Genomic DNA, 25,113 nt, shown 5'->3' with positions numbered 1-25,113 from the left:
GAGCTCATGCGGGAGATGCTACCGGCAGATACTGCGGTGATGAAACGCCATATCATGGATTATCGAGGATTATTTCTGAAACAGTATGGAGCTCAAAGGCTTTCTCTCTTGCCGGCTATACCACAAGGTGAGTTCCTTTTTATTTCCTGTTTCTTCACACACATGCTGTGCGGTACAGGTTAGCTCTGAGTGTTAGCGATGCTAATGTAAACATGCACCGACCATATTACGTCCAAAACAGTCGGGCATTGCTTCTGATAGCAACTTTCTGATAGGGCCGTGGGTGTAAAGCCAGCCTACATTTCCGATATTACGTCACATCGGACGCAAATCTGGATCAGCTCCATTGTAGTCCCGTTTTTAGAGATTTGGGTACGGAGGAAAAGAGAGAGGGTTTTATTTTCTGACGATGCGTGAGTTCCCCGACACACCGGGGACACATACTTATGTATAAAAGATGTCAAAAAGTGCATTTTGCATGATAGGTCCCCTTTACATCGGTCATTCACATTTGGATATAGCAANCCACATTTCAGATATTACGTCATATCGGACGCAAATCTGGATCAGCTCCGTTGTAGCCCCGAGATTTTAGAGATTTGGGTACGGAGGAAAAGAGAGAGGGTTTTGTTTTCTGACGCTGTGCGAGTTCCCCAACACACCGGGGACACACATTTATGTATAAAAGACATCAAAAAGTGCATTTTGCATGATAGGTCCCCTTTAAGGCCTCTTATATCTTGACGCCTTTACCTGATAAATGCTGGCGGGCATCTTCTCTACAAACAGTCCCTTTTTCTCTCCCTTGCGGACCAGGCGGGTGAGGATGGTGAGGCGGTCGTTGTTGGCCCTGGGGGGTCGAGGAGAGGACTGTGGAGAAACATCAGGGGAGGACGGGGCAGAACTGGAAAATAAAGAGAAACAGGCTGGTTAGTACGAGGCTGTGCACTGGTGACATTTTCTGGGAATGATCCTAATGCTGATTCTCTAAATATCGTAATTAATATATAAATGTTTTTCTATTCTAAAATGAGTAAAGTATTACGTGTGAGGTTCACTCACAGTGTAAGGTCCTCAGCCTCTTGCCTCATGATGCTGACTCTGCTTTTCTTGGGCAGGACGGGCGAGTTCTGGTCGCTGATCTTCTGATAGAACAACATGTAGGCGTTCCAGTATCTCCTCCGCACATCAGGGTATGGGTTAGCTGCAACACACACACACACACACACACACACACACACACACACACACAAACATCAAGGTGACTTGTGTGCCTCATGAGTTTAACAAATACATCATTTAGTGTCATCAGAACACATTTTAAAGCCATTCAAATCAAAGTAATAATATGTCTTGAACATGTATACATGGGAGGTTAAGTGCTTTAGATGTCAGATGTTACTTACATTGGTCGTACACTTTGGGACGGTACTCTCCCCCAAAGCACTCATACTCCAAAGTTTCGTCATTCATATCGAACTCCTCCACCACGTTGTCGTTGAACTTGTACCAACGTCCACGAGCGCTGCCACTAAGAGATAAGGACACATGAAGAGGATTTGAAATGTAGCATATGATATACCTGGTCAACATATTGCAGGACCATTGTGTGATGTCCAGGTTCAGCCTCAACACACACAGATCTCTTGTCACTTGTTTATTAGACTGATGGAGCTGCCTGGGAAATAAGATTTTCATTGCAAACTACTACGCTTTAACTGTTGCACATATAACAACAAAACCTTTCAACTTTAAATTGGAATCTACTGACATCAATGATAACAGAATTTGAAAGGAGCTCTACAACAAGTCTCAATGACTACATATTTGGAAAGACATCAGCGTCCTTATTAGAAACTCTCTTTGTCGTAGTATTGAGCGGGGATAGGAACAAACGGGAGAGCGAGAGCAGGGCTGCCAGATATTAGCTCCTGCGGTCCCTTTATGTTCCAACGCTCCAGTGAGCAATCCTGCTTTCCAGAGCCAGACATCTGGAGATGCTTACCAACTAAACCAGAACTGCCCACACAAAGTCTGATCCTGCATTCATGTGCTCGAAGGAGGTCCCCTAAAATGTGCCTGGAAAACTGATGCAACAGACTAATGAGCTCAGCTAATCACTGGTTAGGTGAATCTAAAGTAGGAATAGGAGCTGGAAAATACAAACAGGGAACTTTGCAGCCTGTAACTCTGACAAGCAAATCATACAATACATGCGTTTGATTTTCAGAATATTTAGATTATTAATGTATAATATGAGCCAATTAAATGAGGGAGGAGTGAAGGAACCTCTGACTCCACTCGGGAAAAGCAATGGAACTCAATCCCATCTACTATCAGAGACCAGACTACATTTAGTTTATTTAAATCCCAATTCAAAACCTGGTTAGTGAGGAGTCACAACACTGACACAATTGTGCACCTTACAACCCACTGTCTGTCTACACTGCCTGTGTTTTAGCATTTTGTTTTGATTTATTGTTATGTTTTTTTATTAAGATTTCCAGTACTGCATGTCGCATGTTTTTATTTGATTGTATTTACTTGTTTAAAATGAAATGTGTCTTTAGGTTGACTTACAAAATATGCCCAGGGACTACAGTGTTTCCCACAGAATTTGATTCTATTTGTGGGGGCACAGCACCCCCCCCCCCGGCAAGAAAAGCCAAAGGCCCCTTAACCCATTGTTTGGTCCATGCATCCACCCCCCTCAAATAAGATAATACATGCGAGTTCATGGCTACTGTAGACAACGATCTTGTTGCTCTGTGTTGCGTTGTTAATGAGTGAAACACACCAGAGTTGAGGATCCGTGGAGTTTATTCTCCCAAAAATATCATTTACAATTTACTTCAGGCATTTAGCAGACGCCTTATTCCAAAGCGACTTACAATGATCAATTACAGGGACATTCTCCCTGGAGCAACCGAGGGCTAAGTGCCTTGCTCAAGGACACACTAGTAGTGGTGTTCCAGGCAGGATTTGAACTCGCAACCTTCCGATCATCAGCCCACTTCACTATCCATTAGACTACCAACAAAACAAAAAAATCAAATAAAAAATAATAATAAATAAAAATAATTTTTTTTATTTTTATGAGATCCATTTGTGGCGGACGATATTTATTTGTGGCGGCCCGCCACAAATAAATCAATGTATGGGAAACACTGGACTACAGATGAAAAATAGCCTCTTGGCTAACTCTGGCACATTTACAGAACAGTTGATTAATGTGCACTGTCCCTGTTACATAAATGAATAAATAAATAAAAATACAGTGTCTCTTACCGTCTATCTTTAATGAAGGAGTAATAGTGACCGGCATGTGCCTGACCGCTGTGGACTACAACTCCCACGAGTTCGTAGTTCTCAGAAATCGTGACTTTCTTTCGGGGTGACCCTCCTGAGGTCCCGTCGCCTCGACTCTCGCTGGCCTCTCCGCTGCAGTCCTGACGAGCCATCCCAGAGACGGTGTACGGCTCCATGTTCAACACCCAGGGGAACTGTGCACCAATAACACAGCATTGTATACATTATTTCTGGGATTTGAGTTGATTTAAGCACAGCACAGTATCTTAGTGACGTGAGATTTGAGGCTTCGTACCCTGATCTGCTCATCGTATTTGATGGAGCGTCCACTCTCCCAGTCGAAGCCGAAGCGCATGAGGTGGATACAGAGAACGCTGGGCAGGGATTTGATACATGTCCTCTTCACTGTGGTTCTCTGTGCGGATGAACAAATGCAAACATTGTAGGTAGGCACGATATCAGTGAGGTTGAACACAATTATATGTAGAGCACTACACACACACACCTTCTCCTTGCATTTCTCACAGTAGTAGGCATTGCTGCCCTCCAGCACCTCTCCTCTGACAAACTGGTCCAAAGAGATCTCTAAGCTTTGACAAGACGTCACTCCGAGGTTCAAAGCCATGAATGTTTCTTCACGCTCGTATCTGCAGAGGAAAATATCAAAAAGGTCAAACCTCACCTGTGTGTGTCTCAAAATAAAAAACGTTTTGCATTTTGATGAACAAATATTCTTGCTCACCGATGAGGACAGTCTTTACAAATCTTTTGGTCAGAGAAGATTCCTTGAAATGTGTTTTTGAAGATCTGTTCCCGACCCATTTTCTGGTGGATAGGAGACTCATTGTTAATAACACAATCATAACTAATTAGGAACCTAGCTATTGTTTTTTCATTTGCTGTAATGGGCATGGGTTTTACCTTGAGATGTTCGTCAAGCTGATCCACCAGGCTAGTGAAGAACTCGTAAGCATCCTGCTGCTCTCGTACATACAACTCCTTGTTCCACATCTTGAAGATCTGAAAAAGGCAAAACCCATTTGCAGTTAGATAATAGTCAATGCTTTTGTGATTTATTATACTCTTATTGCTGAGAGGGGCATATACGAGGCATAGTCAATCGTAAACCTTGGGGCCGGAGGTTAGTTGTCCCAAAGAGTAGAACGAAGCGGTGTAAAAACTGTTTTATCCCAGCAGCTATTGCACACATTAACACATCATAGGAGCGTCACACAGGTGCCTATTTGTATTTATTTATTTAATAATGAATTTTGAATGTCCATGTTTGTACTAGTGTTTTCCTTCTTAAAATGTTTTTGAAATATTTTGAGATTTGGTTGAGCAGGGTATACTTGTACTTTTTACTAGTCCTTTTATTAGAGATGAGTCTGTTGTTTATTTTTAGAGTGTGTCAGGATGGATCCCTTGTCTATAAATAACAAATAAATAACCTGAACCTGAACACGGCTCAGTTCTCAATAAGATAAACCCACTTATAGCTGGATACAAATAATGGTAAATGTTTCTTCCCCATGTAAATAGATTTCGACTTTGCACCTTTATGACAATTCCCACATATGTGCAGCTACACCTGAGGTTGACAGTACAATCTGAAGTGTCTCTTACCTTCCAGAAGTTCTCGGGTATGTAGTACTGCAGTTTGCTCTCCATCAAGTGGCCGAACAAAGACTGGACCTGGTAGAAGACGCTCTCCTCCGGCTGATCCGTGTCTTCCTCGATGGACAGGAAAGCCTTTAAACCCAGCAAACATATTCAGTATTATTAGATCCAGTGTGTGGAAGTCAAAGAGCAGAACACAGAGGGTAAAGCGCACATGTGTACCTCTGCTAGACCCGGCTGCATGTAGAGCTGCTGAAACACAGCGTTCATGTAACATGTGGCGCCGCCGTTCTTCAACCCAACGAACCCGGACACTGAGCGGCTCTCTACTGGAGGGAGGTACTGAGAGAGAGAGAGAGAGAGAGAGGCACAAGGAGTTCAATTCATCTCTTATTGAAAAGTATCATTGTAATAAAGATTAGTCAAACTGGTGTGTTACATCGAACTCCTTGCAGAGGGAAGGATCAGACTGGTGGTGCATGGTCATGAGCTCTTTGACGATCAGGCGGAGGTTTGAGAGCGAGCTGTCTGCGAGCATCACCAGAACCTCGTAGGCCGCCAGTCTGCTGCTGGCCGTGCTGCACCTGAACGCACCACACACATGACAAAAAGGTTCATGTTTTCCAGTGTTTTTTCCATTGCTCCAAAAGATGAATACAATTATTTATGTGCATACTTTGGGTGGAAGTCGTGGCTGGGGGCCGGGGAGGGGGTGGGGTTTGAACTGTTGATGATGATGCGCGAGGCTCGAAACAGGAAGTCATCCAACAACTGCTGAATCAGAGATTGACCTAAAGAAAAGAGTCAAATGACATATTACTGTTCTCAATTTCATAATCTTCCAGAAAGTGTTGAACGGGTTCTGATATTTATCTGTGCTCACCGAGATGCTCCTTATCGTTGCCGCAGAGGGAGAGCAGGGTCTTGATGAGACGGAGGTGTCCTGCCAGGAGGATGTTGTCCGCCTCGCTGGTCTCCATCTCAGAGCTCCAACTAGGCTCAAAGTTGTCCAGCCAAGAGATCTCGTCCTCCAGCATGGTGGCTGCGCTCACTTTTAACACCTCCATCTCTGAGGCTGAAGGAGGCAGAGAGGGACAGAGGAAGGAAGGCGGAGAGATTGTATGACACACTGATCTTTAGTCGTTTAAACAGGAGGCTATAACCTCTCTATTCGATCGATAAAAGTGACCGAAAAGGAAATTGAAAGGCTTACTGGTTAGGTCATCCAGAAGCTGACATCTTAGGTCAAAGTACTCAGTGCATTGGGACAGCAACCTAAGAAGAAAAAGTCAACATAAGACCTCTGCTGAAGATTCGGGGAGTTATGTTTTGAGTGTTTCTCGCTTGGTTACCTCTGGTTGACGCCTCTCATAATAGATGTAGGACTCCATAACGGCAGCTGAGCAGTGAGGACGACTGAGATCAGGAACAGGTTGGGCTTCTGGACTTCGGCGAAGGCTGAGGTGTCGGTCTGGCTCAGAGTGTAGAGCTGATCACAAGCTACCCGGCGGATCTGATAGAGAAAGGAAAAGAGAGCACAAGTGTAAACACACACTGCAGTGTTACGGATATATTTATTCTTTGCTGGCTATTTAAGGAAAGAAGGGCGTTGTTTACCTCTCCACTGGGAGATCCCAGCAAGACATCAATAATGAAATCATTGACTGAGGGAAGGTTGTAAAAAGAACCTGAAGAGAGAAAAAAAAAAACAGAGGATTTAGTGATATTGTAGAAGTTTGAGAAAACACAGCAACCTCTTAAACTACAGTACTATTCCACTGGACTTACGGCAATGTAAAGCTCTTGTTGTGTATTCAAGTTTCTAAATGAGACTTACATAGCTGCTGACAGCGTAACTGCAGACAGGTGACCAGCAGGGACAGAGCCTCGCGGGCGATGATGGTGTCTTTAATTGAGACACACTGCTGTCTCACACATATCCCAGCATGCAACGCTGTTGGCGGGGTCTCCCCTTCACTGCTGGAGCTGCAGTTACTTCCTGCAAACAGACAAAGAAAAGAAAGAAAGGGATTTATTATCTTTAGCTTTTGTTTGTGACTTAACGGGAATGCTTGTTGTGCAGGAAAAATTACAAAACCTAATGACTTTAAACATCTAGTTGACACCACAACAATTCATCATCTTATATGATTAAGCAAATTTGAGATAGTAACAAGAGCTACAGGGTTATAGGGTTCCTTTATCCGACAACACAGGATTGAAAAACAAAATGAGTCGTAGTCCCTTTATGCTTCAAAAGAAAAAAAACTAAAAATACAAAAAAGGACATACAATCATATTGAAATGGTGCTTTCTGTCACCTGTACTGCTGACTCTGGTGCGGACTCCCTGCGGCAGAAGGGAGCTGTGGGTCTCTCTGATTGGCTGCGGGCTGCCGACCAGGTCCAATCGGCCGGCTGCAGCTGCCCAGGTCAGACGCATGAAACAGGCCACAGTGGAAGTGAAGTCACCCACCTCCATGGTCTGCAAAAGAGAACATTAAATATGTAAATGTTAACAAGGTCAATCAGGGTGCTTAATGAATGGTGTGTTTGTCATGGTAACAAGTGTGTTTCACCTGAATAGCTACACGAGCGGCCGGTACGATCTCCTCCACTCTGATGGAGGAGCGCTCAGAGAGCGACATCTGTCGGTAAGAAGACTTCTCTGGAGTTCCACAGAGAGATAGCTGTCGCCCGGCCCGTCCAGCGTTACGAAACGGACGAGATGACAGCGACTCGCCATCTCTGATGACATCATCATCCAGCGCTGCAGGCATGCTCTGCCCAACCAGAAGAAACCTGCAAACAAAGACAGATAAGTAGAAAGTCTGAGTCAGTATGTGGCCATGAACTCAGATAATGAGACTAACAACAGAGGTGAGTTTGGCAGATCTGCTCTTCACTATCAGAGCAAGAAGCTCAGTATCAAGTTATGCAAGCTGCTGTAGCTCCACTGATTAGAGATTCTAGGAGAAATCATGACTATAATCAAACCCACCATGCAGGAATTCATTCTCAATGTTCTGATATCTTGTGGATAGTTGTGCTGCCTTAATGATATTGCCATTGTTGTAAAGTAAAGTATTCATTTCTCTACAGAGATGAATATTTATTTTCTGCCCAGGGACAAGAGATGTAAGTAAGCTCTAAGCTAACTCTGGTAAGATCAGAGCTATGCACTTTCTGTCTTAAATCAAAACATATAGCCCAGTGTGTGTGTGTGAGGCATTTTATACCTGGCCAACTGAAGACAGATTGAGTAGACTCCTTGTCTGGTCTCATAGTCCACCTCCGATGGGATGGAATCTCTCTGCATAACATTCACCACCAGACTGCAGAGGAAACACAGAGAAGTGTTACATGAAAGCTTACGCTAGGTGGCAAATGTGGATCAGTATGTGACGCAGTTTGACGTGTCAAACTCCACACATACACAACACTTTTCATTAACAGGTCTGTTGTACTCCGTTACCTGAGGCCTCCTGCTTTAAGGAAGTTCTCACAGAAGGACTTGCTGCTGGTTTTGGCCATCTCATCATCAGAGGTGGGCATGAGCTTTGAACTCAACACCTGAGACAGAGAGAGAGAGGAGAGGGAGGGAAACACATGTTAAGCTACTAAACTTTTGTGTGTGATGTGTTGAAAAAAGGAAGCTTGATGCATGATGTTGTGTGAGCACGTACCTCCAAGTTGTACAGCACTCTGAAGGTGGACATGCCCGGGGCAGAAGACCTGAAGAGAGACTCTAAGATGGATGCAGCACTCGGCGCTTGGTGCTGCTGCTTGGAGGACATCGACGGAGAGCGAGAGCCTGTGCCCTGGAACAGTGTCTTCTATATCAAGCAGACATAAAGGGAGTTAGGCAAATCACTCAATGACAGATGATGGAGAAGGAAAGAATGTGTAAAGCAGAGAAATGAGGAAAGATGGATATAGATTGATTAAAACACAGGAAAAAGCAAAATAAGAATGTAAAAAGAGAACTGAGAGCTTGAACGTTAAGCCATGGTAGTTACCACACGACCTGAGCGCGTCACAGTCTGATGTACCTGGTGGCTCCAGACGCTGGACTCTTTGGGAACAAAGTTATCGAGAGCATCCTGCACTTCTGGGTCTGTTGGAATCAGCAGCAGCAGCTTCCTCACACGAAGAGTGATCCTGGAGATTAAAAACACACTGACTGATTAATATTCAGTCGGTGTCTGTCTTGTTGTCAACAAGGTGTATGTTAATGAACCACTCTCACCTGGTTTCATCTAGATTAGCCAGCTGGTAAAGCATCTCGAAAACATTACACACTAAAGCCATCACCACACCGGGCAGGGACTTCTCCTGGAGACAGAAAAACATGTGTGTCAAAAGCAAGAAAACCTGATTGTTTCAACAGTTGTATCGGTGCACGGTCACGTCTGATGTGGTACCTGCTCCAAGGCGTAGGCAGAGTTGAAGACTGCGGAGCTGGAGCTGCTGGAGGCCGAGGCCGAGGACTCGGAGCTGCCAGAGGGGGTGCCGGTGCCCGAGCTCTTCACAGTGAGGCTCTGCTCGTCATTGAAACCCAGCTGGGACAGCAGCTTCTGGTCCCGGTTCATGGTCATCTAAAACATGGAGGAGGAGCAGTGAAGGGACGGAGTGAGAGGAAAAACGGGGACTGAGGTTGTTCAAAGCTGTGTTTCCCCTGCCACACTGTAGATGCAGCGGAACAACACTACACTTGAATGAAAGATACAATTGTGTTTTTAATAACAAAGAGACACAGAGTCCCCGTCACAAACAGACTCGTTGAGACTTACCACACTGTCGTTAGCAAAGATCTGGACATTATCCACCGGACAGCTCAAGTGCTCGGATATCTTCCATCGGATACTTCCTATTGTCTCATTGCTGTGCGTCTGCAGGACACACACACACAGGATTATTTCTCTACACGAGAAAGGTGAACTATAGGGCATTAGGAAATATGGCTGTAGCAAATAGTTCAAACACAACATTAGAAATTCTAATTAAAAAAAATCAACATTTGTATGCTCTGCAGCGTTTCCCCGTCCAGCTGCAGATAAAGATTATGCTAGACTAATATTATTAGCATAATGCTATTTGTAGAATTAAATTCCAGTGGTGTCTGCGTGGGATTGTTTTCCGACACAAACATATCCACTAACTCCAGCGTTTGTGTTTTAATCCATACCTTCTGGCATTCAACCTTTTCAAATAAATGTTCTGAGTTAAATCTCCCACTTGTTGCACTGAAAGGGAGGCAAGCGCCAGTATTAAGAAGGCAGTCTAGCAGCAATCTAACAGTACCATACATTACATTTGTTTAACTTCACATGTATTTATGTTAGGGATGCCAGCGATTATTCGATTTTTCGAATATTCGTTACAGTCTCCATAATCGAAAATTATTTTTAAAAATCGATTTTATTTATATATATTTTTATTATTATTTATGTTTTTCTTTTTTTTCCTGGCTTAGTTTCAACCAAAATATAGACTAATGCTAATAATAGTATTAATACTTGTAAATGGCCATTGGTCACACCACCAGTTTGTTTTACTGTAAACTTGGAGGAAGCCAGCAGCGCAGGCTGCGCACAGCGCAGACTGCCTGCTACACACCGACCCCCTCTCCGTCACACGTGCGATTGATTTATTGGCGAAATACAGAACAGTGAGAACAACACAACTAAAGATGAACAAAGCGGTACGTTCAAAGAAGAGTTCCTCGTGGAACTACTTCGAATTGAGAAGTGCAAATTAAGTTAAAAAAAAAAGTTCTCTCCCGCGGGATGTAGGATGATGATGTTAAAACAACAGATGAGACATTTGAAGCTTTGTTCAGACACTACAAACAACATTTTGATTATAAAAATAAACAAAAGCCATTCAGTAGAGCTCTACTAGACAAAGTTGTACAATACCTCTAAGGTGAAAGTGTCTTTGGTTGACTCGTAGGTGATGTGAAGAGCGACAGGGTGTCCATTGAACGAGGCCCCGTGAGGTAGAATAGTGCGAGGAACTGAGTACAAATCCTACAGAAACAAACACACACAATAACTCTATGTCCTTGCTTCTCATATATAACAAACATATTTATTGTCAACATAATAGACCCTTTAATAATGAAACCCTTAAAGCAAATAAGATGCCTACCTCTATAGTGATGACGTAGCGTTCAGCCAGTAGCAGCAGTCTTTCGATTATCACCAGTTTAGTGGATCTACAGATTAATATAAACATAATCGTTTGAACAAAACTGAAAAATAAAATGTTCTAGTAGCCCAGGATCATTTTACTCTGTAATGAATAGGAGCAATCGTACACAAACATGGTTCAAAAAGGTTTTAAGTGACTATGCTCTTACCCAAACCCCCCTCTGTACCTGGATGGTGATTGTACAGATGTGGCCACAGTCGGCATGGCAGTGGCCGTCAGCATCTTGGTCGCCCTGGTAACAGCATGTGTCAAAGTAGGCCCTCCGAGGGCCGAGCTTGCCGCCTGGGAGGGAAACAGAAATGAGCTTTCAGGTGTTGATTACTGTGAAAGGGCACAATCACTCCGCACAGTAATCAACTGTTTCTGCCTCTTACCTCCAGTCGCTTGTAACAATCAGCAATGAACTTCTTGTGCAAAGACACGGAATCCTGTGAGGAAGTAAAAGTTCATATTAAATGTGCTTTAAGGTTTCAAAAAGGCAGACAAACCAAATCATAAGTGTGTTAACACTGGAATTCTGTAGTTCAGTATTTGTTCTTTTCAAGCTTCACTACATACCACAAAATACTCCTATGCATCAGGAGCTTAATGATGTCCAATAATGGCTAACACAAGATGTGCAGCATCTTAAAATACACTGTTATTCTCAAATGAGGTGACGCACATGAGAGGATGATACGACAAGAGTGAGTGAGCCTCAGGAGTATATACGCTCGCACATATACTGACCTTCTTCATTTTGGGATTGAGGTTGGTGTAGCTATATGTGATAATTAGCTGGATTGCTTCATTGGCTATTTCTTCATCAGGGGTTTCCATGGCGATGCGCCAGATAAAATCCATCCCTGCCAGGTCAAGACGCTCCACACACTGAAATCAGAACACATGTGTTATACCTCGATACATATTGTCAGTGCATATCAGCGCTCACTGAGAAGGAAAATAGTCTTGCATGAAAAAACTAAATGTGAGGGAGGACTGACCAGCTGAGTTCCCTGGCGTTTGAGGCGATGGTCACACAGATTCACGTTCTCAAAGAAGGTCTTGAACAGATTGAAACCTGGGAAATACAGAAAACAGGTTAAATGCTGCATCACACACTTATTCATGAACTATTCCTGAAAGGCTGTAATGCTGTTGTCAGTGCATCTCTTGCAGAGTGGCTCACCGTTCATGGTGATCTCATAGGGCTCCAGCTTTAGGATCTTCTCCTTGAAGAGCTGCTGCTGAACATCACTCTCGAGGTCATGCTGTCCTTTGGTGAACCACTCGAAACACATCTGCACACATCGAAACATTATGTTCAAGGTTACACTTTATTTTACATTTCAGTTGAAATGCAAACATATACACCTAACCATGAAAAGACAACATTTCACACTGGGACAGAACTGGGTGCTCAAGGTCAGTGCAATAAAGACCATTTTTTTAACAAGACTTGACTTCTGTACACAGTGCCTTCCCTGACATTGGCTTTGCTTGGAAGATTTTTGTACAAAATGTACAGCAAACACTCAAAACAGCAAGATGAACAAAAAAAACCTGCATTATCATGTTCCAAAAGTCTTTATTATCAACTAAATTGAATGTACATTTCTGCATTTGTCTTGAATACTGTTCTAAAATAAAGCCGAGACCGGAGCAAACATCAAATATTTGCAGTGCCTTTGTTCCTCCGGAGCATTCATTATCATAACTCTGTTCATACCTCACGGTCGAGTTCACAGACATCTGGCCCCGACACCAGGCACTCCCAGAGCTCCTTGGCCCGGTTCCACACCAGGTAGAGGCTGGCCTCCTGGAGGAAGAAGGCCAGGAAGCGCAGGTGGCTGTCCAGATACTAAACACATAGATTCAGAGAGAAGCATGTCACCCTGACGCTCAAACTGTCAACATACACTGTGCTGCTCCAGTATAATTACTTCCTGTTCCAAACCAACCAACTCAGATCAAATTATACCTCAAATGACATTACTCATATCACTTTCAAATTATGGATTGAAATGGTTTGCTATACAGCTCCATAGAATAGCATCAATGTAATTACACTGGATATCACATTTAAAACAATTTGGATATAGCACTGGCTACTAAATTCAAATTCACAAAAACACGAGAGTATACCTCCTGGTAGGTGTACCGCCCGTCCACCAGAGTGGAGCCTGAGAGGCCGCTATTTCCCGCCGCGGTCACAGCCAGCCGATGGCAGCACACAAGGGATCCTGTGATCAGTTTCACAATCTCAAAGTTCTTCTTCAAGTCTTGAATGATGCTCTGTTGGGAGGCAGGGGAACGTTAGCATCTACTATACCATCATTTCAAGATGTATTTGTTTGACGCCTAAAAGCTGTATTCATAAAGTTGAAACTCAAATTATAAATACATTCGAATGTTGAGCAGCATTTTTTTTTTTTTTTATTGTGTTTGTGTGTCTGTGGCAGGTAAAGATTAGGCGACACTAATATTATTAGTATTATCTTTGAAGAATTTAATTTGAGTGCACAAGATCCTTTTGAACTTGTGTGATCCAAACATTTCTAATAACTTCACATTGTTATAAGGTCGGAAAGTTGAAATGTTTAAAAAGATTGATGTATTTGTTTCTAAAATTCACAACATAAAATAAATAAAATATAAATAGTTTGAACTCCTGCTTGCTTCACACAAAAGAAGGCATTCAGAGGTATCAACAGTGCTGTAAAGCAGCAATCTAAAGGAACCTTCAATTACATTCATATAACCACAACATTTCATTTTAGGGTGAAGACGTCATCAAATATGAGTTTAAAAAGAAGCTTTGAATTGAAAAACAATATCTGTTTGCACGTTTCTGTGTTACCTTGTCCTGTTTCTGATAGGTCTGCTTGATGAAAGATCGAGTGATCTCGTGCAGCTGACGGAGAGCAGGAACAACCCACACTGCCTGAGGAGCGCTCGGCTGAGACGCCTGTTAAACACACACACACAAACACACAAAAGATAATGATATCCCGGCAGCAGAGTGAGCACACAAACATGTGCAAATCAGATGTTATAAGGGGATTGCTTTGTCATCACAGACCCACTGTTTGTGTAGTTGTGTAAACCAGGAGGAACAGAACCAGAGCCAGAGAGGTAAAACATTGGACGAGACTTTGCCTGTTTGAATATGCTTATGTTTAAATGTGTTCCCTTACACCCCTTTTAAAAGGCCAAATTAAATATCAAACATGTTCTGTTTTTATGTATCCAAGGCTCTGATTAGATTCCTCTTTGCATGAGTAAATGTGCGGGGCACTTCCACCAAAGCTGACCATTCATCCAGAAGCTAAATCACTTTTTAAAACCAGCCAGCTCGCCCCAGGACAAGATCAACACCACAGTGTAGTCATTAGTCAGTGCCAAGGCCCTCTCGGTGAGGCAAGCAGAAGATTAACACACACCTGGTTACACTACTTGCTGTTAGAAACAAGTGTGGGATTATCAACCTGTGACCAATGAAACCCCTTTGTGGTCAAGCCCTCCTCCACGATTGGTTTGCAGGTGTGAAGCAGCGAGATTTTAAAACAGATTTTTCAGTGGAATTATGAATTATAGGAGCTTCTTCTCTTACTTTGGCCAACGAGTTAGCTTTCTTCTTGCTCCAAGTGCCGGTAAGAAATAAGCTTTGAGTGTCGCTGCCTTTACAGTCGTCCTGAATGTGTGTCTGGAAACATACATTTTATTTAAGGTGCACTGAACAAAAGTTAACTAGTCCCCTTCCAGTATTTAAATTAAAAAATACACATTCATTCATATAAAAATTACTTAATAATTTCAATATCCAAAAAATTAATCTAGCCTATTTGGTAACAATCTAGATTAAGTTTGGCTATTTATCATTAATAAGTAATTTATAAACATTTTATAAATCATTTATAACATATGTACTTGTAATTCCCTATGAGGATATTTTGATTAGAATGTCAAGATATTCAGTGTTTATTCATGTTAGTTTACGTCAACAATTATACCATCACCTCTAAAACATAGTTTACATTATAACTGTGTTTTATTACATGGTCATTTATGAACTGTTCATACACCAGCCTCCACTCCCCAGTGAGAAGGAGTTTGAAAAATACATGAATCAACCGTTCTGCTAATTGCTAATAAAATGGTGTAGAACATGCTACCATGTATGTTATGTAGTGCTTATAAACATTAAATGGGAAGGTTTAAGGTAATCGATGGTGACTGTTCAATAATAACTTTAATCAATAAAGTGAAAGTGCTCTTTTAAAGAACTGATTTTCATCACAATATATGACGTGAAAGATTGGAAATAAGTGTAATCAAGTGACATCCACCACCTTGTTACATTGTGTCTCTGCATGGTCAGAAAGAGAGGAAATAAGAAATGAATCTCGATAATGGAATATTTTAGATTTTCTTTTTTTAAACTTATGATGGACTATTGTTGTCAGCCAGAGTTGGCTTTTCTCCGTTATTCACTGCAGCTCCAGGGACACTTGGGCAAACTTAGATAAAAAACAAACTCAAGTAAAAAGGTCATGAACTAACAGCGGCATGCTAACTTTAGAACAAAAGTGTCACAAGAAGCAGAAAAAGGTTGGGGCCCCCCATGCAGTCGTTTCCTTTTAACATGTCGAGCTGCATTTTTTAACTGAACAAGGAACAGTGATTTCCTATCTGTACGAAAGTATTCTAAACAACCACTATGTTTACTATTTAAGAGCATCTCCTATAACGACCTTGTGAAACACTAAACGGCAACAAACACTCGCCCCCACATCTACAGAGACAATGCTAGGCATCTGTAGCACGTCTGTCTCACCTTTTTAATGTCCTCAATACATTTAATGATGTAATTGCGTTTCACGGTCTCCTTGACAGCGTAGGCGTCGCTCAGGATCCCCAGGTGCTCCTCCAACGCCTGCTGAACGAGACTGGTAGGCAGGCTGGGGAGGTGAGCCAACTCCCACAGCACCTCCAGCACCTAAACACACACACTCCAGACTTTAACAATGAACTCTAACATACTGTGGATTTTCATATCCAGAATGACAGATATACCAACCCACCTTCCCTGTTGTGGTTTCAGAGCGAGCCTCTCTGCCGATCCTCCCGATCAGACTGAGCAGCTTCTGCCTCACACGGTCACTCTCAACCTCCCAGCTCTGAAACACATGCAAACAGATTATTAACACTAAACACAGACGAACAAACAACTCTTCATTGAGCCAAGTTACTCACAAAATGTCACAGAGACGGCACTGACCTTCTGTATGAGGGCGAAGAGGTGGGTGAGTTGATCAAAGCTGAACTTCACAGCAGCAGCGGCGATGATTGTATGAATGTTTTCTATCACTGTTGATGACTGGCCCGCCTGAGACGATCACACCATAATCAACAGATGCATCAAAAGCAGGACATTTGTTATTTTATCTCGTGAAATATGTGCTAACAATTGATATAAATACATACAGTATCAATTATGTTTTTAATATACATCATTATGCAAACAGTTCAGTTTTAAAGTGTACATATTACACAAGGAAAACATGTTCACACCATGCTTAATGAGAATAATAAATAACACACACAAGACAGTGTTATTACTGGTGTGTGTGTGTGTGTGTGTGTGTGTGTGTGTGTGTGTGTGTGTGTGTGTGTGTGTGTGTGTGTGTGTGTGTGTGTGTTCTGGTGCTGACCTGGATTTTCCAGATCTTGGAGAGTTCGTCCAGGGACAGTTTACTCCCCAGCAGCTCAATGATTCCCTTTATTCTCTCACAGTACTGAGCCTGGTCGATGTTACCTGGTGCATAAAGATATTTAATGACCACTGTGAGTACTGTCAAACAAAGGCCAAAAGCCTAATTGTTATGATGCCTGCCTTGCTTTTAAGTGGTTACAAAAGTTCAATGCGGTTTAAATGTGTTGCAAAGCACTTTGTGACACACTTAAATTGGATCATCTCATGGAGGGAAGGGATGGATATTCTTACCCTCCAGCGCTATTGATAGGACTGAGTTCTCCACCAGCCAGTCCAACAGTTTATCTGTGTCAATGGCATTTTTCACCGTCTTAGACACTGTACTCTCCTCTATCAACTTTGTCACCTGATATGAAAAAAAACAGAGTGCAATTTCAGTTAATAAAACTGATCCAAGTTCAGATTTGAGAGATGGCTTCCTCTAGGAGCTGACCTCTTTGAGGGAGTTCATCTTGGTAGAGAAGTGGGGGGTTTTGAGCATGCGCAGCAGCGTGTCCAGACGCAGGTCGTCCACCACAGTAACCAGCTCCCTCTGGAAGCGCATACACAGCAGCTTGATGGCCGACAGCAGATCTGGGATGCTCACCAGACGCTAAGGAACACATGAGGAACCAAGTATAACTAGGGAGGAAACAACTTTTTCCGTCCTGATACCTTTTCTCTGTAGATTGAAATGATATCAATCAAAAGAGGGGGACTTCAGAAGCACTACCTTGTCTTTTAGGTCCTTTTCCTCCAGGTTCTGCACGTAGGTGATCATCTTATGGATGACTGGATCCAGCATGGGCTAGGAAAAACAATATGAAATGTTGATGGCCAGTGCAGCAGCAAAACAGTAAGAGCATATAGCACATTATACACATTTAAATAAGTAGGAGGGACATATAAATAAACACAACAGACAACAACAAGGTTACACAGAATATAAATAAGCAGCATGTGAATAAGGAGCAAAGAGAAAGAAGAGAGCAGCAGTTGAACTAATTGAAAAGGATATTAAATTAAGATCTTCAAATAGTAGTAGCATCGTGTGTGTGTGTGTGTGTCTGTGTCTGTGTCTGTGTCTGTGTGTGTGTGTGTGTGTGTGTGTGTGTGTCTGTGTCTGTGTCTGTGTGTGTGTGTGTGTGTGTGTGTGTGTGTGTCTCTCTCACCTGGACGAGGCTGGAGTTTAGGTATTCTGCACCGACTCCCAGAGGCTGGACCAGAGCCGACACACACTGTGTAATCAGAGGGAAGGAGAACAACTCAACATGACACAAACTAAAAAGGAAGCCAGTGATCCTTACCAGCTGAGTGTGACTACCGGTAACTATGATAAGAATCTTTCATTCCAACTCCATTTTCTTTTTGTAGGAGTGTCGACATAATTGTTCCTGCATAGCTGTGAGTGGGATGCATTTATGGGTGTCACATTCAATGGCTTATCATGAAGACATACAGTGTATCACTCATCTCAAATGGAAGTGTTAAGGCATAAGGTCACATTAAACTGATACTGTGTGTTCACCAGTGCATGTGAGTGAGAGTAAACAGATGTGTGGTTGAGTTTCTAATACCAGAACCCAGCTGTCAGTTGTCATTCATTGCTAAATCACGGGAGCTTAATGAATGGTTCCCGTTTCTTTTTTTTCTGGCAATCATCCATTTCTGCTTCTGAGCTCCCCTTCATCCGCTATTCACTCAGTGAACCCCCCTCCCCCTCCTGCACTTGACTTCCTGCTCAAAGAAGACAAATGAATGACTCAGCCCTGGGAGACAGTATAGGAGTGGAGCACTCCCATTATCTTTTCTCCTTTCACTTTCACTGCGTCTCTCCTTTTCCTCGGGGTATGTTAGGTATCTGACAGCTTACACACTCTACTGAGCTCCCATTGCTACTGGAGAGTAGTCTTTGCCTTTTTAATATGCTAATGGTTCGAGCGAATGTGTTTGCGCGTGTGAATGTGTGCGTCTGAATCAATGGCTTTGCACTGCGGTGGTTCCGGCCAGGCTCCCAGAAGGAAGCATCAGTACAAGGATGCCTCAGAACACATAACACAACAGAGGGTTTTGACCACACACAGGGGGGGGATGAGAGGGTGTGTTTGTGTGTAAGTGAGTATTGGTGGGAAGGGGAAAGAGAGAGACATTCAGTGCACTGCAGCTGAGAGCAGTGGTGGTAAACACGGTGACCTTTCGCCTGCAAACGCTGTCTCAAAGTCTGTCTACCATCCCCAGGGTAGCAACTATCTCGTTACTCTTAAAATATGTCAGTCCATTTGTCAGGAAGGGGAAAAGATCAAACTAAGGATGGTTGCTCTTACCGCAATCTCAATTTCGTCTATGTTGAGCTTAGTCTGGATGGCAGTGAATCCTCCCAACTCTCCGAACTTGAAAATAAAAGAGAGGAAGGAAATGTATGAGGCAAAACTGATGCAATAATAGGATATGTATATGGAAACCATTTCTGGAAGCGCGTTACTCACTCGATTCACCAAATCAACCAGCCAACCATGAGGCTCCTGAAACAGATAAGTTTGTTTTCAGTGGATTTACTCAGCAATGACACTGCAAATTATTGTGACATATACACAAACACATTTTTCTGACAGCTGTTGTTTGTCAGTCACACATATTCTGTTGAGCTCCTGTGGCTCAGTTACACAACACGGGGGATGAAGAACTTGTTTGTCCGCCCCTGAATGACTATGAACACTAAACAAAGGCTAATAAGGGAGTGTTTTACGTACTTGCAAGTGCATCTGGATTAATCGGCACATATACACTAATAGGACTCAAGGGTACAGGAAGAATCTGGACACACAAGTTGCCTCTTACTTTCTGATAGCTGTTACTAGGAGACACAGCAAACATGTTGGCCTCTTCTCCAAAAACTTCAGCCCAGCTCCTCTGACAGACCTTCATCCGGTTCTTAAAATGGTACTCATTATCAGGGTTGAAGGCCTGGACACAGCAACAAAGAAACAGGATATACATATATTACATATCAACTACTCAATGTCGCATGTCTGGTTTGAAAGAGGCAACGGACATAAGCAGTTCCTGTTAGAAGTAGGGCTGCTCAATTAATCGATTATGAAAACAACATAATCGAAATAAAAAGATTATTTATTTTTTTAATACTTTTTTTTATTGGTTTTTCAGTTGATTTATACTTAAAGTTCAGGGTAATCAACTCTTCAAAATATACTTTTCAAAAAAATATTTCAATAAATGAATGTTTTCAAAGTAAATGGATAATCGTTTTTAACAATCGTGATATCAATTATTGACCCAAATAAATCGAGATTATGATTTTTGCCATAATTGAGCAGCCCTAGTTAGAAGTGGTTCAATACCTTTGACAAACTGACAAGATTTAGATGAATCTACAATTATAAAGTAGGATAGCTTCAATTCACTGAGAAAGCACATTAAAGACATTTCCTTAATTGAACTACCAACACAAAATTAATCAAAACTGTTTTCCCCCTAAATGTTTAAGGGTCATTTATTTACATGCATATATAGAAAGAATACAAAAAGAAAGTAGAAAAAGGCAAATATTAAGAGAGTGAGAGAGAACACACCATAGTCAGGACTCCCATCAGGCCAACTGGTACGGGATCCTGCTTCACCCTCTCTGCTACCAGCTCCACCAGCAACATGAGCATGTTATAAATTCCTTCGTGAATCTCCGTGCCCCATTTGTGTACGGCACTGCTGGTAAGCAACTGGTGATGGGGAACAGGAAAGACAGAAAGGAGGAAGTCAGGACCATGTCTCTAAATGACTTGAGTACTTCACAGTCTCTCAGATCTCTGTGTTGCTCACCTTTTTGAAGGCCTCCGGCATGCACCGGTCGATAAATCGTTTGCAGTTCTCATCAGCGTCAGCAAGACCTGACAGTAAAGGAAATGTTGGATTTACATATTTATTTAACATGGAAAAAAAAACTGTGACGAAGGAGACAGATTGAGGTATGTAACGCAAGTGTCCAAAATAACAACATGTGAAAAACACCCAACAATCCAACAAAACACACCACCCACATAAATACGTAGATGGAGGGAATTTATTTGAAAAGCAGACCTTTAAAAACAAATGTCATGCCACACAATCATGTTCTTACCGTGCCGGGCGAGGCAGGTGGACGCGATGAGACACTTGCCCAGGGACTCCTCTCTCTTGTAAGGTATGGACCAGTGGTCGGTAAAGACTCGACTCTCCAGCTCGTACAGGTTGGTGGTGGGAAACTCCATGCTGCCCCCTGAGCAGTTCCCATTCTCATCATTGCTCCTCTGCAAAACACACAGGCATGGCATAATTACAACCTAATGCAATGGGAGACTTTATTTCACACAGATAGTCCCCGAGTCCGACATTGTTATAGGACGCTGCAGCTGTCCTCTGCACGAGGTTAATAATACAAATGGCCTCTGGCAATGATAAAGTCAGACAGGAGGATGCTTGATTCTTTTCCGCCCTTTGGGAGAAGAGCGATAGCAGTCAATGGGAAAATGTCCTTCCCTCACAATCTGCCCTTCGTCCCTGCATCTTTTTCTCCCTCTATTTCCTCATCAAAGCTTTTAAAACGAATCCAGTCAGGGGCTTGTTTTCAAGTGTTTTACCAAGCAATAAATACAGGTAAGCCAGGGAGTGAGTTAAAGTGGAATATAATGAACACTGTGCCATGACACTCTCTTGTTGGCAGAGTGGTGCTGCCCACAGTGACCTTTTCTGCTGACATATCTCAACAGGCTATGAAAGCATGTTTAAACTCATCTCACTCAAAAGTCACTTCTTATATGTTTTGTGTTTATGATTCCCAATGCTAAGTACAGGCTAATATTGCTATGAGATCAGAACATGGACAGTGGCAGTAAACTCTATCCCTTCATGTGGTGCGAGCAAACAAAGGTGTTTGAATTATTTACATCATAAAGTTGTTAACATATTCATGAAACCATCTGAATATTCCTGATTATAATGAAGAAGTACATGCTCTGAATTTAAGTGTTAACCAGTGGAACGATTCAGAACACATGTGTTACACTAAAGCGTGTCATAATTTGAAACCAGCCTGAGACAAATGTTTGCACTGATATTGTGCAACGAATTTAAATAATAATCTTAAAAGGCTGACTAAGCTTTGGGATTCAGCCATCACTACATATACACTACAAATCATTTGTCCATTTTGCTTGTTCCAATTAACACGGCAAGGGGCTAAGTCTGACCATTTTTGAATATATTTTCCCATGTCAGCATTTACCATGGTCAATGTGTTTAGTGCATACTGATACATATAAAGTGGTGGGACTGATATCTAAAAGAAGAAAATAACAGCAGAAAGGCAAAGGAAGGAAAAGGCAACAGAGAAGCATCATATTACATACCACTCTTTTCTAGCAAAATTACAAATGACAGATAGATGGAAGAGCAGAAGGAAAGAGAGCAAGAGACTAACTGGTTTAAAGGAAAATAAGGTTAATTAGTGTCCAAGAGGAGAGATATTATTACTGGAAAGATTACCAAATCAGAACTCACTGAATGGTCAGAATGTGATCCTTTGATTTAAATAACACTGATAGCATAGGGAAGAGAAGAACATTCCTCTCACAAATAATCATTAACCAGGAGAACAAATGTGCATACAAACATGACAATAAGCTGCTAAGTGTAATACAGTTCTCAGTGTTTCAGGACCTAGGGGAAATATTAGAGCTCCAAGGCCCAGAACACATGTCTGTTGTTGCGCAGGACGGTGAGGTATCTCAGCGCGACTCTGTTACTACGCACCCTGCGACCCTCCTGGGTCCCCGAGCTAAACTGCAATGTGTTTGTGTGTAGGGAGACTGCAGGGCTATATTTAGGAGCATAAGGCCATAGACCTATGATATGCCTCTTTAGCACAAATGTAGCAGACAGAGGAAGTGAAGAAAGGAAATAAAGCACTTTCATCCTTCTTATTCCCTATAAAGCATGTTTTACTATGCCATGAGGGGGTGACACTTCAATTACTAGATCTCATGACAAATATGAGTTTTGTTTTTTACACAGATTTGAAGATGAAAATGGTATACTTTGGGCTAAGTAGATTTGCAACAACTCCATTATTCACATACAAAATAAGGCTTAGTATCTACAGTAACCTACAGGTGTGGGCTATTTCCTGCAGCTGTAAGTGCCAATTGTTGTTCACACTACACTTACTATAACCGTCTTCATCAAAGTGTGAGAGCAGTGAAAGACTTAGAGGAGAAAGAAAGGTAGTGAGTAATGTATGTGTATTATGCTGACCCATAATCACTGCAGCTCAAACAGCCATTAAAGGAATACAACAAGTGGCTGGAAGGTCTGAATCAATAATCTGCCAGGTCAAATGATTTGTGAGTTTCTAAGAGCTGTTGACAGTACCTGCAAGATTTTGAGAGATCTAGGAGAGCAACAGGCTGGAAGTCAAGTACATGAACGCAAACATCCTCGAGTTTCTCAATGTGCCAGTCAAAGCAATGTTGACACGTCTTGTTTAGAAGGACCAATGCAGTTTACTGTTACAACACCACATAAACACAGCAAACTCGGACCACATGATACGACCTGGAGGTAAATCACTGACAGAACCACTGGCTGGCCCTACATGATCTCATGCATCAATCCTAACAAATACTCTTTATTAATAATAAACCAGTAAAACAAATTATGTTGACAGCTGATAAAGCTCACTGAAGAATGATCAAAATGAACACGGATTGCGAAACTGATTGTAGTCTGGTTGGAGTTGGTTAGACTGCAATCTCAGTAGGAGCGGGTGACGCTGTCAGGCAACCTAGAAGCTAACGTTAGCTAACCTTTCAAAATCAGACCTAAATGACACAGCCTTACTGTCCACAGGCTGACTTATAGGACTGATAACCCACTAGGATAGTACTGCCAGTGAAAATCTGTGATTGCAATCCTCCAGAATGATGCCTCTGTGCTGCTGCTGCTGCACCTGGTCCAGCTACTGGCGCGTTCAACTCTCTAACGTTAGCTAGCCGGCTACTAGCTAGCCGCGTTAGCTTGTAAGTTTAGAATAACCGCAGCGATTTATGTTAGGTCCATAGTTTAAGTAGCAAGGCTTCATGTTAACAGACAATTCCCAAGTCACCATTAAACACTGACATGTTCAGTACGGTAGGACGGGAGAGTATTTCATCTCCTGCTCTGACAGCTCACGTTGGCTGCATGTAGCATTGAAGCTAAGTTTAGCTAGTTAAATGGGCGAGTCCACTGTTTCCCAGTAAGTTGAAACTAATCATGTTCTGCTCCTTCTTGCACTCAGTTGATGCTTAGTGAAACTCTAGTTGCTCTTACCTCACTATCCACTACATCGTGGTATGCGGGTGGGGGATCAAACCCTCCAGTCCCAGTCCGCCCGCTGCTTTCCCCGTCTCCAGTGGAGCCCACGCCGGGGGCAGGCCCGCTCTCCATCGGCTCATATCCATACCCGAGTCCGGGGCTTTCGTTTGTCAGCAGCGCCACTGCCTCGTTTATGTCGTTCTTTGCTAACCGGAGCGCTTTCCTTATCACGTCGGGGTCTGGGAAACCCATGCAGAGGAGCGTGGTGATGTGTTGCTCCTCTTCGGTCTCCATTTTTGTGTTGTCTCCCGTCTCTCGGACTAATAGTAACGGGGTGTTCGGCACAGCCCTGTAGCTGTGCACGCCGCCATGTTTACAGTCCACTGATGCTAGCCTGTCACGATCGAGCTTCCCCCACAACAGCGCCGCCGACACAGGTGTTGTGTCGAGTTCTGCATGCCAAGAACTGCATGCTTCTCGCGGGAGCGCGCACAGGGAAAAGTTGTGCAAACATATTGTGATTTCTAAGAATTTTTATTGAGGCATATTTTACTGTCATGGACTAACTAATCATGTATGGAAGCTAATTGCAAGAAAAGACAAGTAAATAAATAATAACATAATAATCATAGGCATATTAAAACATTTAAGTTAAAAGCAAACAAATATTATAAATTATTATTATTAAAGCAAAAATGTAACTCATGTTATCACTTAGACTTGCTTTCGTAAAGTTAATGACTTTTTTTTAAAATAGGTGTATACCTTTTATTATTATTATGTTTTGCACTGGCAGAAATTGGCTTCGGTATTGATGCGTGCGTTTGAGAAATTCATTTCCTTACATTTTTTGTTTCTTCTTAAAATCAACACTTTCATGACAAATCAGAG

General features: G+C 42.4%; 1 protein-coding gene across 1 annotated transcript; it reads right to left on the bottom strand.

Annotated features, from left to right (window-relative positions):
- Positions 1–723: 723 nt before the first annotated feature.
- Positions 724–24,666, bottom strand: LOC104959559 (ubiquitin carboxyl-terminal hydrolase 24). The gene is made up of 52 exons (XM_010787466.1): positions 24,238–24,666; positions 21,011–21,179; positions 20,713–20,780; positions 20,469–20,612; positions 19,717–19,842; positions 19,365–19,400; positions 19,203–19,268; positions 18,051–18,116; positions 17,612–17,686; positions 17,333–17,491; positions 17,131–17,245; positions 16,838–16,941; positions 16,405–16,512; positions 16,208–16,303; positions 15,961–16,122; positions 14,737–14,829; positions 13,984–14,091; positions 13,269–13,418; positions 12,853–12,984; positions 12,313–12,424; positions 12,128–12,204; positions 11,874–12,014; positions 11,519–11,572; positions 11,311–11,426; positions 11,082–11,148; positions 10,850–10,960; positions 9,722–9,820; positions 9,353–9,526; positions 9,178–9,263; positions 8,948–9,089; positions 8,615–8,764; positions 8,404–8,501; positions 8,168–8,263; positions 7,508–7,730; positions 7,251–7,413; positions 6,767–6,928; positions 6,547–6,617; positions 6,282–6,442; positions 6,143–6,204; positions 5,813–6,004; positions 5,606–5,720; positions 5,369–5,513; positions 5,152–5,271; positions 4,936–5,061; positions 4,231–4,329; positions 4,052–4,134; positions 3,815–3,956; positions 3,605–3,724; positions 3,289–3,503; positions 1,407–1,531; positions 1,063–1,204; positions 724–904 (listed from the first exon to the last, which is right to left on the bottom strand). The coding sequence occupies exons 1-52, from the start codon at positions 24,514–24,516 to the stop codon at positions 724–726; spliced, it is 6,426 nt and encodes a 2,141-aa protein (XP_010785768.1). The 5' UTR covers positions 24,517–24,666.
- Positions 24,667–25,113: the final 447 nt, after the last annotated feature.

The sequence above is a fragment of the Notothenia coriiceps genome, unplaced genomic scaffold (assembly GCF_000735185.1).
Source record: "Notothenia coriiceps isolate Sejong01 unplaced genomic scaffold, NC01 NC01_scaffold00030448, whole genome shotgun sequence".
Lineage (NCBI taxonomy): Eukaryota > Metazoa > Chordata > Actinopteri > Perciformes > Nototheniidae > Notothenia > Notothenia coriiceps.
The sequence above is the reverse complement of the archived record's forward strand: the minus strand, read 5'-3'. Positions and strand labels throughout refer to the sequence as shown.

Excerpts from the sequence above, each read along its gene's own strand:
- LOC104959559 (XM_010787466.1), bottom strand. The coding sequence starts at position 24,516 with ATGGAGACCGAAGAGGAGCAACACATCACCACGCTCCTCTGCATGGGT. Across the intron at positions 12,015-12,127 it reads AACGCCAGGGAACTCAGCTG|TGTGTGGAGCGTCTTGACCT; the intron begins GTCAGTCCTCCC and ends TTCTGATTTCAG. Across the intron at positions 3,725-3,814 it reads GTGAGAAATGCAAGGAGAAG|AGAACCACAGTGAAGAGGAC; the intron begins GTGTGTGTGTGT and ends TCATCCGCACAG.